General features: G+C 33.9%; 1 protein-coding gene and 1 long non-coding RNA gene across 2 annotated transcripts; one reads left to right on the top strand and one right to left on the bottom strand.

Annotated features, from left to right (window-relative positions):
• The first annotated feature begins 1,645 nt into the window (after positions 1 to 1,645).
• Positions 1,646 to 12,628, top strand: ro60 (Ro60, Y RNA binding protein). Its single transcript, XM_082172422.1, has 9 exons — positions 1,646 to 1,817; positions 3,298 to 3,884; positions 4,070 to 4,290; positions 5,154 to 5,300; positions 6,533 to 6,670; positions 7,617 to 7,733; positions 9,560 to 9,676; positions 9,775 to 9,918; positions 10,600 to 12,628. The coding sequence occupies exons 2-9, from the start codon at positions 3,317 to 3,319 to the stop codon at positions 10,750 to 10,752; spliced, it is 1,605 nt and encodes a 534-aa protein (XP_082028548.1). The 5' UTR covers positions 1,646 to 1,817; positions 3,298 to 3,316; the 3' UTR covers positions 10,753 to 12,628.
• On the bottom strand, positions 11,659 to 12,979 carry LOC309500720. The gene is made up of 2 exons (XR_014206670.1): positions 11,891 to 12,979; positions 11,659 to 11,859 (listed from the first exon to the last, which is right to left on the bottom strand). It is a non-coding gene; the product is annotated as an uncharacterized lncRNA (long non-coding RNA).
• Between the last annotated feature and the right edge of the window lie 259 nt (positions 12,980 to 13,238).

The following is a 13,238-nucleotide window of genomic DNA, read 5'->3' as shown; positions in this document are numbered from 1 at the left end:
TGCCAAATCACGCCCTCTAGTGGCGACAGCGTTCAGTCAAAGCGAAACGATCTGTGTTGTCTTTCTTGTCTGTATTATTTGATTGGTTATTTAAAAAAAAAAAAATCTGATTAACTGAGATATCTCTATCACTCTGCACTGTTCGTATATAAGAATTTATTTTACAGTCTTTTCATCATATAAATAATTAGGTAGAGAGGCTCCGCAGCCCGAGCTGTGATGACGCGTTTCATGCGCATTAATGTTGCTTTTTTTAATACATTCATTTCTTTTTATTTTCTTCACTACACGAATTTGATATTTTATACTTTTTCATTTAAATAAATGTATTCAAGGTTTACTTTTAACATATTCTGAATTTCTCAATAAATGTATGATTCCTGTGCCTGTGGGCCAAAAGAATATGCTGTTATTTTTGATGCAATCAGTTGTATCACTATTACGAAATCCTGGATTCTATCCTATAAATGTTGATCGTCAAACCAGTTTTTGTAGTGATACAATATTTATTGGGGATATTAATATATTAGTAGATAAATGCAGTAACAAATACTGTATATTTGAAATATTTTAAAAACAAACTATTTGCCTTGATCAACAGTGTTTTGGTCTACTAAATATGAAAATATTAACTGTAAAAGAGTATGATCAATAACAAATAAGTTTTTTATTAATAATAATTTTAGAGGGGTATCCTATAAAATTGTACACAGAATTTACCCTGTCAAGGAGTTGCTTGAACGTTTCCATTTGAATATTGAAAACTTATGTGAATTTTGTGGCAATGCCAAAATAATCTGTGACTCATCTTTTTAATTTTTTATTGTATATATTCAAAAATGTTTTGGTTGGATGTTTAAAATTTCATTTCTAGGTTGTTTGGAACATGTTTACAATGTATCTGTATGATGTAGTATTTTTTGTACAGGATAATGTTGATTCCAAAATTATGATGTGCTTCCTCATACAACTTTTTATTTTACTTGGAAAATATAACATTCATGTGAAAAAAAATGGTCTAAAGCTAAGCCAAGCTTTGAACATTTTATTGAAGAGATTAAAAAATATGGTCCTACTTTATATAAAATTAAAAACAAAAAAGCAAGAAAGACCTACGGTTAAATTGATGTAATTTTACCCCGGCATGACCTACTTTATTTTACATATTCTTATGGCTATGTTATTTTCTACTAGTTGTGAGCGGTTGTGAGGTGTATATGTATGTACAAATCTTTGTATATTTTTTGTTGCATACAAAAATAATAAAAAAAACCTTGATAGTGCATTAATGTTGCTTTTTTAATACATTTATTTAAATAAAAAAGTATACATTTATAAAATTCGTGTAGTAAATACATTAAAAAAATGACAAAAGTTACACTTTTTTAAAAGAAATAAATAACATACAAAGATACTATTATTATTACAAGTCTATTATAAGTATTGTGAATCTTTTTACAAGTATTAGGCCTACAAGTCTCTAAAATGATCGGATTCAATATTTAATTTATTTCAAGCAAATCGCACACCAAACTCTCTTTTTTAACAGTTAAAACCTAGTCAACTGCCTACATAGACAGCGTTTTAAGGCATTAATATGCGCGTTCCGCCAATGATATCTAGCTAGGATGGTCACTAGGTTTTGAGACACGGCCATTGTGTTGCGCTCAGTCAGGAATCTTCTCTCTTCACTTCTTCCTTGAGTCTGATTTTAAGGGAGGAGCTGTAACTCTCGGGAAGATCTAACGTTAGAGACTTTGGCTGAGGATCACAGCAGCTTTTGGACTTATTAAAAAGTTTTCCAGCAGGATTTTGAGGTATTTGTTTATGCAGAGAAAGGAGTTTGTGTGTAGAGTGATGTATGTAGCATCGGGCTAACTCGTCTACCCCTCCCTTCTTCATCATGTGTGTGTGATTTAAAGGTTGTGGTCGTCATGTTGTGTATCAGTGATGTAGCAGGGGTGTGATGGAGCTGTTCTATCTGAACTTTATTGGCTGGATGAGAGTATTTTGAGGAGGTTTTCCTCGCCCTGGCTAACTGGCTAACAGGATTAAAGCCGCTAGTGAGCTGATCCTCATAAAGCTGACAAAACAAAATAACGCGCACAATCTCAACGGTTTGAAGAACCGAGCCTTTAAAATATTCAGTGGTTAATTCAAATGTTAAAAGCTACAGTGAAGTGTACTAAGATGTACATTTACCTCAAGTTGGACTTCAAAAGTCATTTCATCACTAACGTTACTCTTTATTTTTACTTTGCACTTGGTACAAAACAAGTATACACGTGTGTTTATATTCAGTCAAACCAAAAATGATTCAGACACTAGATATAATTTTTGATTATATATATAGGCTATATATATATTTTTTACTAGTGGGTGCAAGGCAATAAAGTTAATTTATGTAACTTAAGTGTGGATTGAAAAATAAAGTAAACTGTGACATATTATACCCAAAAATGCTTCATACAGTGGACCACCAGTAAAATGTAAACATTTTGGACCAAACATTATTCAGACACTTTGACCTGACCATGGTTTGCTTAGGCCTTTTTTTCTTTCTTTAATTGCTAATGCGACCTTTTTACACCACAGACTTGAACAAAATTAAGCAGTTCTTGGTAATTTGTTGTCCTAAATTGGTATTATCTAATTGTGTACTTAAATTTAACAGCTGACAGTTATTCAACCTAATTCATTTGTGAGACAGTCTAACGGAAGGATGGCCAAAACCAGTGAAATATCACCTGATTTGGTAACTCTGAGTTCTTGTCATATTTTATTACCATTTTCTAAACTATAGCGAATAAACTGTGATAATGTGAGAAATGTTGAAGGTGTCTGAATACATTTTAGTTTGACTGTATGTAGCGTGCACACATACACACGTACACACACATTGTGTTTTCATGTTGTATGGGGACATACTATAGACATAATGGTTTTTATACTGTACAAACTGTATATTCTGTCCCCTTACACTAACCCTACCCCAAAAACTACCCATCACAGAAAACTTGCTGCATTTTATATTTTCCTAATGGGGACCAAAAATGTCCTCACAAGGATTTAGGATATTGCCATCTTTGTGGGGACATTTGGTCATGTTGTCCCCATAATGTAGGGTTTATCAGAACACACACACACCATATTAATGTGCCATGGTATTTACATGGTACTCATGTATAACCTAGGTATTATGTTTGCACAAAGCAAACCATGCGTCTACTAACAGACTAGTGAGTGGTGATGTTCTGTGCTCATAGTGTAATGTTAACCTCTGTGATCTGTTTTTAGGACTGAAGGACGGTTAATTATGGATCCAGCATCTCTTCCACAACAACTGTCTGTAGTTAATGAACAGGTGCTGAACTCATCGGGCAGAGCAGTGACCGCAGCTGTGTGTCTGCGCCGCTTCCTCTGTTACGGCTCTGAGAGAGCCACATACAGCACTAAAGAGTGTCCTCTGGGTATGGAGAACGCCCTGTCCCTGATGCAGTCCATCGAGGGCGGACGAGGCTGTGAGGTCGTGGAGGAGATCAGACGCCTGAACCTGGAGGGCCGCGCTGTCCGTCCCAACCCCAGCCTCTTCGCCCTGGCCGTCTGCTCACAGCATGCAGACTGCAAGACCAGGCAGGCCGCCTTACGGGCGCTGAAGGAACTGTGTCGCGCGCCCGTGCAGCTCTTCGCATTTGTGCAGTATAAGAAGCAGCTGAAAGAGGGCTCTGGGATGTGGGGACGGGCTCTGCGGAGGGCCGTGACTGATTGGTACAACAGCCAGGACGGTATGAGCCTGGCGCGGGCCGTGACTAAGTGCAAGCACAGGGCAGGCTGGTCCCACCAGGACCTCCTCAGGCTGTCCCACATGAAGCCAACCAATGACGGTGAGTGCTTGCAAAATGGTTTGCTGTGGACAGCGATGGGTTTATGTTTAATCCTATGGAAATAAACCATATATTGACATCTAAAGGCACTTTTTGTAATGTCTATTCAATGATTTCTTGTAAAAATGCTTCTTGTGTCAAAAGTCACATGAGGAAAGATAAGTATGTGTTCTTGTTCTCTACAGCTGTTGCTCTTGTTTGCAAATACATCACAAAAGGATGGAAAGGGGTTCAGGAAGCGTATGGCGATAAAGAGATCTCTGATGATCTGCAGAAGGTTTTTGGATATCTGGAAGCTGTGGAGAAAGCCAAACACTCGACTGATGAACAGGAGCTCATTCATCTTATTGAGGAGCAGAGGCTGGAAAAAGAGCAGGTTCTGACCAACCACCTGAAGTCCAAAGAGGTCTGAACCACATTTCATTTTGATAAAAAAAAAAAAAAAAAAAAAAAATATATATATATATATATATATATATATATATATATATATATATATATTAATAAATATGTTAGTTGCTAATAAATATTGCAGTGGTATTGAAATGGGTATCAAGCATTGTGACATTTTATTGGTATCAACTACTGAAATGTTGGTGTTGTGACCAGTGTTGGGGAAAGTTACTTACAGTAATAAAACAATAAAATAAAACACAAATGTTATCTTTAACTAAAGTCATTTTATCTTATTAGTATGGTTGAATTGGATAATATAAGGTCAGCAGCAAAAACATTGGTTAATAAAGTGAGATTAAATGCATAAAGTATATCAGTCTTATTTAACATATTTAGTTATTGCAGGTTTGCGTAATATTCTGAGTTTGTTACACTGTTTTTATTCATTTTGAGCAATACGGAATGTGTTTTCGTGCAAGTGAGGAGTAAATGCTCACATTTAGTCTACAACTACATGTGTTCACAGTGCACCTGATTTCTCTCAACATGGAGACAGGAGATCTGTCAGTCAATAGATGGAAAAGCAAAGTACTTACTTGAAAAGTAACTCAATTATTTTACTATACATTTAAGAGTAATGCATTACTTTACTAGTTACTTGAAAAAAGATCTGATTAAGTTATCCCCAGCAATGGTTGTGACGGCCCTAGTTTGAGCATAGAAATTCAAAGTATAAAGTAATAATAAAGATAAAAGATTTTGGATTTTTCTGTAAATGCAGTTTTCTTGGCAGTGAATGCACATGACGAGCACTCATGAGGCTGAAAGGTCTTCCTTGTTTTTGATGACAATGTTGTTATTGGTCCCTTTCAGGTATGGAAGGCATTGCTAAAAGAGATGCCAGTGGTTGTTTTATTGAAGCATTTGGGTAAGTTGACAGCAGACAAGGTTCTGGCACCTGGAAGTCCGGATGTTGCCGCTGTTTGTGAAAGGATTCAGGATGAGACTGCACTGAAAAAGGTCAGGTTACAACAACAACATCATTTTAAGACAATAGCAGCATCCATTAATGCTCCTTAGTTCAGTTATTTTGAAATCTTATCATTTATTCTATGTGTAGCATTGGGACCATTCAAAATCATGAATGTTTTTGCATTATATAGCAAAAATATCAAACTATGTGGCACCTGCGAACAAATCAGAACTAAGTTTCTGGAGCTATTTTCCAATGACTTTGAATTAACTGGTGTTTTGGTGATTTTTAGTGGATGTTTGAAGTCAGCAAGTTCTCACAGGTGTCCTAACAGAGTAACCACAGGTGTAGTTCATCACATTAACTATGAACATTATAGTAATAATATATTTTTTTGTTTTATAATCATAAACCCAACAAACTTATATTTGTGAAATGGTTTGCTGGGAAAATGTGATCTTTCTTTAAAATAAATTATGCTTTTCTTTGTTATTTTGTTGTAATAAAAATAACAATATTAAATAATATGTTTAACGTCTAATTTAGTGACATTCATACTAGAGCTGCACGATTCTGGGTTAATTGAGGATCACGTTTTTTGTGTGTCAAGATCACGATTCTTCCATGATTTTAAATGGACAATAAAATAAAATATATAAACTAAATAAAATATTATAACATGTTCATTTACTAGAGGTTCTGACAAAATGTTCATTGCTTAAGTTTAATTTAAAACTTTCATATATATTTTTTTATTTTTTTTTTTTTTTTATTTTTTTATTTGAATGATTCAATGACTCACTCATAAATACTTAATATGTTTCATTACTGGATGAATCAACGTTTTTGAACGGATCTCTTGAATGAATGATTCAATGACTTTGGCTGCGTTTAACATCACTTAACTCAGTACACAGTACTTATGTGATAATCTTAATTATTGTAAGATAGAAATAAAAATAATGTGTGGTTGAAAAGACTGCTTGTGAAGCTGTTTCATACCTAAACATGATAACTGCTCTCTCTGGATCAGCGGCAACTCGAACGCAGATTTGAATGTTCAGGTGTGATCTTATCAAAGGTTTCATAGACACAGCAGAATCGTTGTCATTTAGGAATGAGATCACGTCGGTGTTTGAATCGAGATCTCGATCTTTTAAACGATTAATCGTGCAGCTCTAATTCATACATTTAAAATTAAATATAAAAAGTCCAAACACTTGAATATAATAAAATATAAATGTGTACATGTTAATTTTCAACGTGTGTGCTATTTCAGGCAAAAACACAGCCGTTCAACATTCTCGTGGCATCTGAAAACTATAAGAGAGGTCATGGGAAGCGTAGCAAACTGAAATGGGAGCCGGACAGAGACATTGTTCAAGCCCTGGACTGCGCCTTCTGCAAAACTATTTCAGTGAGTGACGCCTTGACGTAAGCTGTGTAACGCATTTGTTTTCAAGATACTGTAGAAATCAAACTATGATGTTAAAGGGATAGTTCACGCAAAAATTTAAATTCTGCCATCATTTACTCACCCTCAAGTTGTTCCAAACCTGCATGAGTTTCTTTCTTCTGCTGAACACAAAAGAAGATATTTTGAAAAATGTTTGGTAACCAAACACGATGAACCCCATTGACTTCCATAGTATGGGAATAAAATACTATGGCAGTTGGTTACCCATGTTCTTCAAAATATCTTCTTTTGTGTTCAGCAGAAGAAAGAAACTCATACAGGTTTGGAACAACTTGAGGGTGAGTAAATGATGACAGAATTAATTTTTGCGTGAACTATGCCTTTAAAGGACAAGTTCGGTATTTTACACTTAAAGCCCTGTTTACAGATCGTATCTGATGAAATAGAACGGTTAAGATTAAAATTTGGACACATGCTCCTGTCCCGAGAATTTTAGGTTTATTTCGCTTTTGTGGACCTATTTTGCCAAACGCGTCACACCCGTGATTCTTCCGTTGAGAGCTTGAATAATAGACACTCCAGCCCAGTTGGTGGCGATAATGCACCTTTGCCAATTGCAAGCAAACCACGGGCATTTCATTGAATACACAGAAGAAGCAGAAGAAGAAGCGGCGGAGTAATATCGTAAAGGTGCTGCGGTCTCACAGCACGTCCTATTAAGTCAATGGAGTTAAAAAAAATAAACCTAAAATTCTCGGGACAGCAGCATGTGTCCAAATTTTAATCTTAACCATTCTATTTCATCAGATATGATCTGTAAACAGGGCTTTAAGTGTAAAATACCGAACTTGTCCTTTAACATCATAGTTTGATTTCTACAGTATCTCGAAAACAAAACATTTCTGGGTGAACTATGCCTTTAACCAGTGATTATTTATGTCTCCAGACCGTGGAGCCCACAGGCAAGCGTTATTTGGTGGCAGTTGATGTAAGTTCTTCTCTGAGCAGCGTGACTCACGGCAGCTCCATCAGCACTGTGGCAGTAGCAGCGGCAATGTGCATGGTAAGACTACACCACTGCAAACTGTGTTCTAGAACCACAGTGACGTCTATCAAAAGCCTTAAGTCATATTTTAAGCTAATATTTTGTCCTTGGAGAAAGTGTGTGTTCCTGCTGAGTATCCGCCCCGCACATATTTCACATTCCTTGCATATTCCTTTTCTTACGGGACACTCTAGTCTTGTAAACATCAATGAATTGCCTCTCCAGTGCACTGCTCTCATATGCGAATCATGTAAATACATTTTAGACACTTTAAGAAGAGTGAAATGTTGATTATATCCAACCAAGAACTTACAAACCCAATTAAATCAAGACTTTTGTGACCTTTAGTTGATTCGTGATCGCTTTGAGGCTGTCTGTATGCTAGTTCGCTTCTAAAAGTGGACAAAATGAACATTTAGCATTTGCACCTTTAACCCTGTAAAGAAGGATGACATATAAAATAATAATCAGAAAAATCTTTTTTTTTTTAAATGTAACATATTTATTGAACGTTTACGACCAAATATAAAAAGAATTCTAAAAATAAATGTTGCACGTGATGGAACTTGATACATCAGGCTTTAATGGCTCATGTTGTATGATATAGGAGTATATTTAGCTCATACTGGAAGAGGAAAAAACACCTTTTATTCAAATCGTAAAAAATTTGCAATTTGGTGCAGTTTCTAATTCTAGTTTTGAATGGCCAAAAAATAAAATGAAATTCTGAAAGCTTGTAAATCAATGAGATCTTTATAACCGTATAGCTGATATAAAATGCATATAGATATCAGTTGTGACTCTTTTTCTATAATATATATTATATATTATATTTGTCTATAATATGTGACCCTGGACCACAAAACCAGTCACATGGGTACATTTTCTGAAACTGAGATTGATACATCATCTGAAATCTGAATAAATAAGCTTTCCATTGATGTATGGTTTGTTTGGATAGGACAATATTTGTCAGAGATACAATTATTTGAAAATCTGGAATCTGAGGGTGCAAAAAAATCTAAACATTGAGAAAATCGCCTTTAAACTTTAAAATCGCGATTTTGCTGCATTCACTCACAAAAATATATTTTTTATACATGATCTTCTTTACTTAATATCCTAATGATTTTTGGCATAAAAGAAAAATCAATAATTTTGACCCATACAATGTATTGTTGGCTATTGCCACAAATATACCCGTGTGACTTGTGACTGGTTTTGTGATCCAGGGTCACATATGTCTTAGTAAGATGATATTAATATTTAAATGTTTAGTTTTATGATCAAAGCACTGTAGTTTTAATTGTGTGTAGTGAAACATATTGTAATACATTATTGACAGATAAACGTTTCTGACGTATCATATTTAATACTCATAATTTAACATGAGTTAGTTTTCTTTAAATGCTGTATGAATAATCCAGTAAACCTAAATTGCTTCAGTCCAGTATATGTTCATCTTGAAATATTGCTAACAATATAAAAGTTATTCTTATGTTTACTTTATAAAAATCAGTAAAGATTTCACAGCAAAGAGAAACGTGAAGCACTACCTGACGGTGGTCAATAAAAGGATTTTTACTTAATAAAGAAAGTATAAAATATGAGCTTAAAATAAAAATATCAAAATTTGAACCTGGTTGTCTTAATTTTGAGTTCATTGAAATAAAAAATGTTAGTTAATACAATGAAGGAGATTGTTTTATTAAATACAAACTCAAAATATTATGTTATCTGAACCATATTAGCTACATTGATTCGACAAAAGATCAAATGTTGTGATAACAGCTGTTTTTTTACAGTGTACCGAATATATTTAACGGTTCCCTTTTTATTTGCAGGTAATTGCACAAACGGAGCTAAACACACAGATTGTGGTTTTCTCTGAAGGAAGTGTTCTTCCCTGTTCTGTCTCTTCTGATATGACGCTTATGCAAGTAGCAGCACAGCTCATCCAGGTAAGAAGATCTTGAGAAAATATTTCATGCTATATAATGAATTATTACATCTACTGTACTACATCTGTAATCATAATCTACATGTGACTTCTCTCTAGACTCCTGGTGGTAGTACGGACTGTGCCTTACCCATCACTTGGGCCTCAGAGAATGAGAAAACTGTGGATGTCTTCATCATTTTCACCAATAATCAAACCCTTGGGAGGGAAAATCCAGCAGACACACTGAAGACGTATAGACAAGTGAGTGCAACTTGAAAGGGAATGTAGAAGCAATTTGTTTTTAGCTTATTACACTGTTATATTCTTTGCTGTCTGTAATATGTTTTAACAAGGCTGTCGATTTAACACAAATTTAGTGCAATTAATAAAAAAAAAATATATGTTTTTGTATTTTAATATAATTTAAAATGTAATTTATTCATGTGATCAAAGCTGAATTTTCAGCATCATTACTCCAGTCTTCAGTGTCACATGATCCTTCAGAAATCATTCTAATATGATGATTTGCTGCTCAAGAAACATTTCTGATTATAATCAGTGTCGGAAACAGTTGTGCTGCTTAATATTTTTGTGGAAACCATGATACATTTTTTTCTTTTGATGAATAGAAAGTTTAAAAGAACCGCATTTATCTGAAATAGAAATCTTTTGTAACATTATAAATGTCTTTACTGTCACTTTTGATCAATTCAGTGCATCCTTGCTAAATAAGTGTTCATTTTTTTCTGACCCTCAAACTGAAGCCAATCAATCTAATTGTAGATTAATTGTATAATCATGTGATAATTACATTTTTAAATAAATCGACAGTCCTTCTTTTAGAATGGTTTTCTTAGATTTGGTAATAGTGATAGGATGTTCTTCATTTTAAAGAGAAAATGTCATGTTTGTGTTTTTATTTTAATTTTTTTTTTTTTTTAGAAAAGTGGTTTATTTTCCAAACTGATTGTGTGTGGAATGATTGCCAACTCGCTGTCCATCGCTGACCCTGAAGACCGTGGCATGCTGGACATCTGCGGCTTTGACTCGCAAGCAGTCGATGTCATCCGTAACTTCGCACTTGATGTCATTTAAAATCTTTTGGTTTTGTAGCATGCAGACAGTTTTCTGAACGACAACAAGACATTGATGCACCCCACATCAACATGCAAAAAAAGAAAGAAAAAAAAAGACAATTTTTGGAATCAAAGTCTGGAATCAAGTCCAAGTGTAATTCAATATCCAGCAGGCTGGATTAGTTGAAGGGAAAATCAAAAGCAAATTAATGAAGTAATGATCTTCATTCAATGATCTGTTTTTTAAAACCTGGTCTAATATAATGTTTGCTTCTTCCCAAGAAGAGCATAATTGAAGTACATGTCTTTTACACAGTTTTTTTTTTTTTTTTTGTTATAGATTCATGTATGTCACTGACCTTCATTGGAAGTAATGTTCTGTTTCATGGTCTTCATTCATGTTTTGTTCTGTGTAATGAGTTGTTATAACATTATTATAATAATATAATATAATATTACACTTTGAGCTGAAAGTGCACAGATAGCTCTTCCACTAAAATCTGTGAGAAATATGAAGCAAAATACATTTGCAAGTTCATTGAATTGGAAATCGAGCAATGTTTACACGACAACGATGTACTCAAAATTATTATTATTATTATTAACATTGTCAAAATGGTTCCCGTTCATACGGATCCTCGAAAAAGATGAAAAATGTTTTATTGTGCTGCAGGCCGGTAGTTGGCGATGTCACTTTGTAAAGAAATACTACGCACCTATAAACACATAATACGCATGTGCATGACATCACTGTTTTCACAAATTCACGTTTTTTTTTTTTATATATGCTGAGACGATAATGGTATAGTTTTCAAAAACGTGCACTTTGAAACCTTTTTTCAAAAAGTGTCCGTTTTCAGGCCCTGTTATCAAGTAAATGAACGACCAAAATGCATAAAAAGTTCCCTTTTTTTATTGAAAACAGTGTCGTGTAAACGCCCCTTAATTACTAGACTTGTTGGTAATGTTTAATGTTAAAATACCTCTTGTTTTGTGGTCCAGTAACTTGATATTTGATGTATGAATGCAAATAACTTCTTATTATGATTGAAGAGAGGCTTGACACTTCAGTCTATTTAAGACTGATCTTAATATTTTACAGTTTACTCTGTGGTACACTTTTGAACTTACACACACACACACACACACACACACACACACACACACACACACACACACACACACACACACACACACACACACACACAAAATTTGAGAGAAAAGAGGTATATGCATTGAATGGTAGAGCTTGTAAATGGATCTTGCTTCTAGATTCATTTATGTGTAGAAAGTTGCCTTTTTGCATTTTCTGTTGCTCTTTGTAATTCTTAAGGTCAAATCAAGGTTTTAAGTTTTTCTAACGCTGCTAGGATAATGATTATGTAAAGGAAATGTAGGCACAAACTAACAAACACTAAAATGTCTGTAGACAATTACTACCTTTTACTTTTGAGATACAAAACTGAATGTACCTTTTGTTCTATTTGTGTTACACTAGAGTTAATTTAGATGTAAACCTCTTGAAGTATGGGATAAATAAGTATGACAAATAATGAAAGACTTTGGATGTTAAAAATTGAGGATACAAATTGAAATTCATTTGCTATTGTTTTATTGAATTTGTTGATGTGGTAACATGATAGCAAGTTACCAAAGTTTATTTATATATTTTTTGTTTGTATTGTTCAATAGATATATTTCATAAGGTGACCTTATAGTGTTTACACTATACAATAATAGAAAACTGAAAGTATTTTAGTCTTTAAAGCCAAAATTGCTGTTTAAGTTGATACTACACGTTTCCTGTTGCCAATTAGATTCTATCTAAAAAGGAGATTTTTTTTCTTTTATTAACAGCATTAATTATAAATTAATAAAGATCCTTTTGAGAGTAATTTGTTTGTGATGCTCCTTAATTCCATCTGTAATGTTACTATTCAGACAATATCTATAATTTAACATTAATCACTCATGTTATTGTAATCAAGTCTAGCAAACTAATAGCAGATACTGTGTTAGTGGCTAGTCAGTGTCAATAGTATTTTTTTTTTTTTTTTGAAAACATGATAGGCTAAAAATAACTGAATATAAGATAATTAGGCTCTAAACTACTAAAGAAAGACTTGGGACAGTGTTTTTCCCCACGACATTACAAACAACCATAATCACCTTAATGCAAGAGATACAATGAATAAAGCAAAGACAGTCTTCCTGTCTATGCAAAATATACAGTTTATAGACTCAAAGTTATTTTGTTTGTATTAATATAATCGAAACCTAAAATGCATTTATTTTCTTTCTTTTTTTGTAACGTTTATGACAGTGAATTAACAGCTTACAGTTAAGACTTGACAGAGGCTGTTCGATTTAGATGCCCCGGATTTGCCTGACCAGTGCGTGCGATTCTTAAATACTTTTTAATACATAACTCCTATTCGCCTGTGAATAATACATTTACTGAATCAGCTTATATGGTCCCTATTGTGGTTGAAGTCCAAAAAATAA

Source organism: Leuciscus leuciscus, assembly GCF_965113295.1.
Source record: "Leuciscus leuciscus genome assembly, chromosome: 6".
NCBI lineage: Eukaryota > Metazoa > Chordata > Actinopteri > Cypriniformes > Leuciscidae > Leuciscus > Leuciscus leuciscus.
This window is presented reverse-complemented; position numbering and strand designations above follow the sequence as displayed.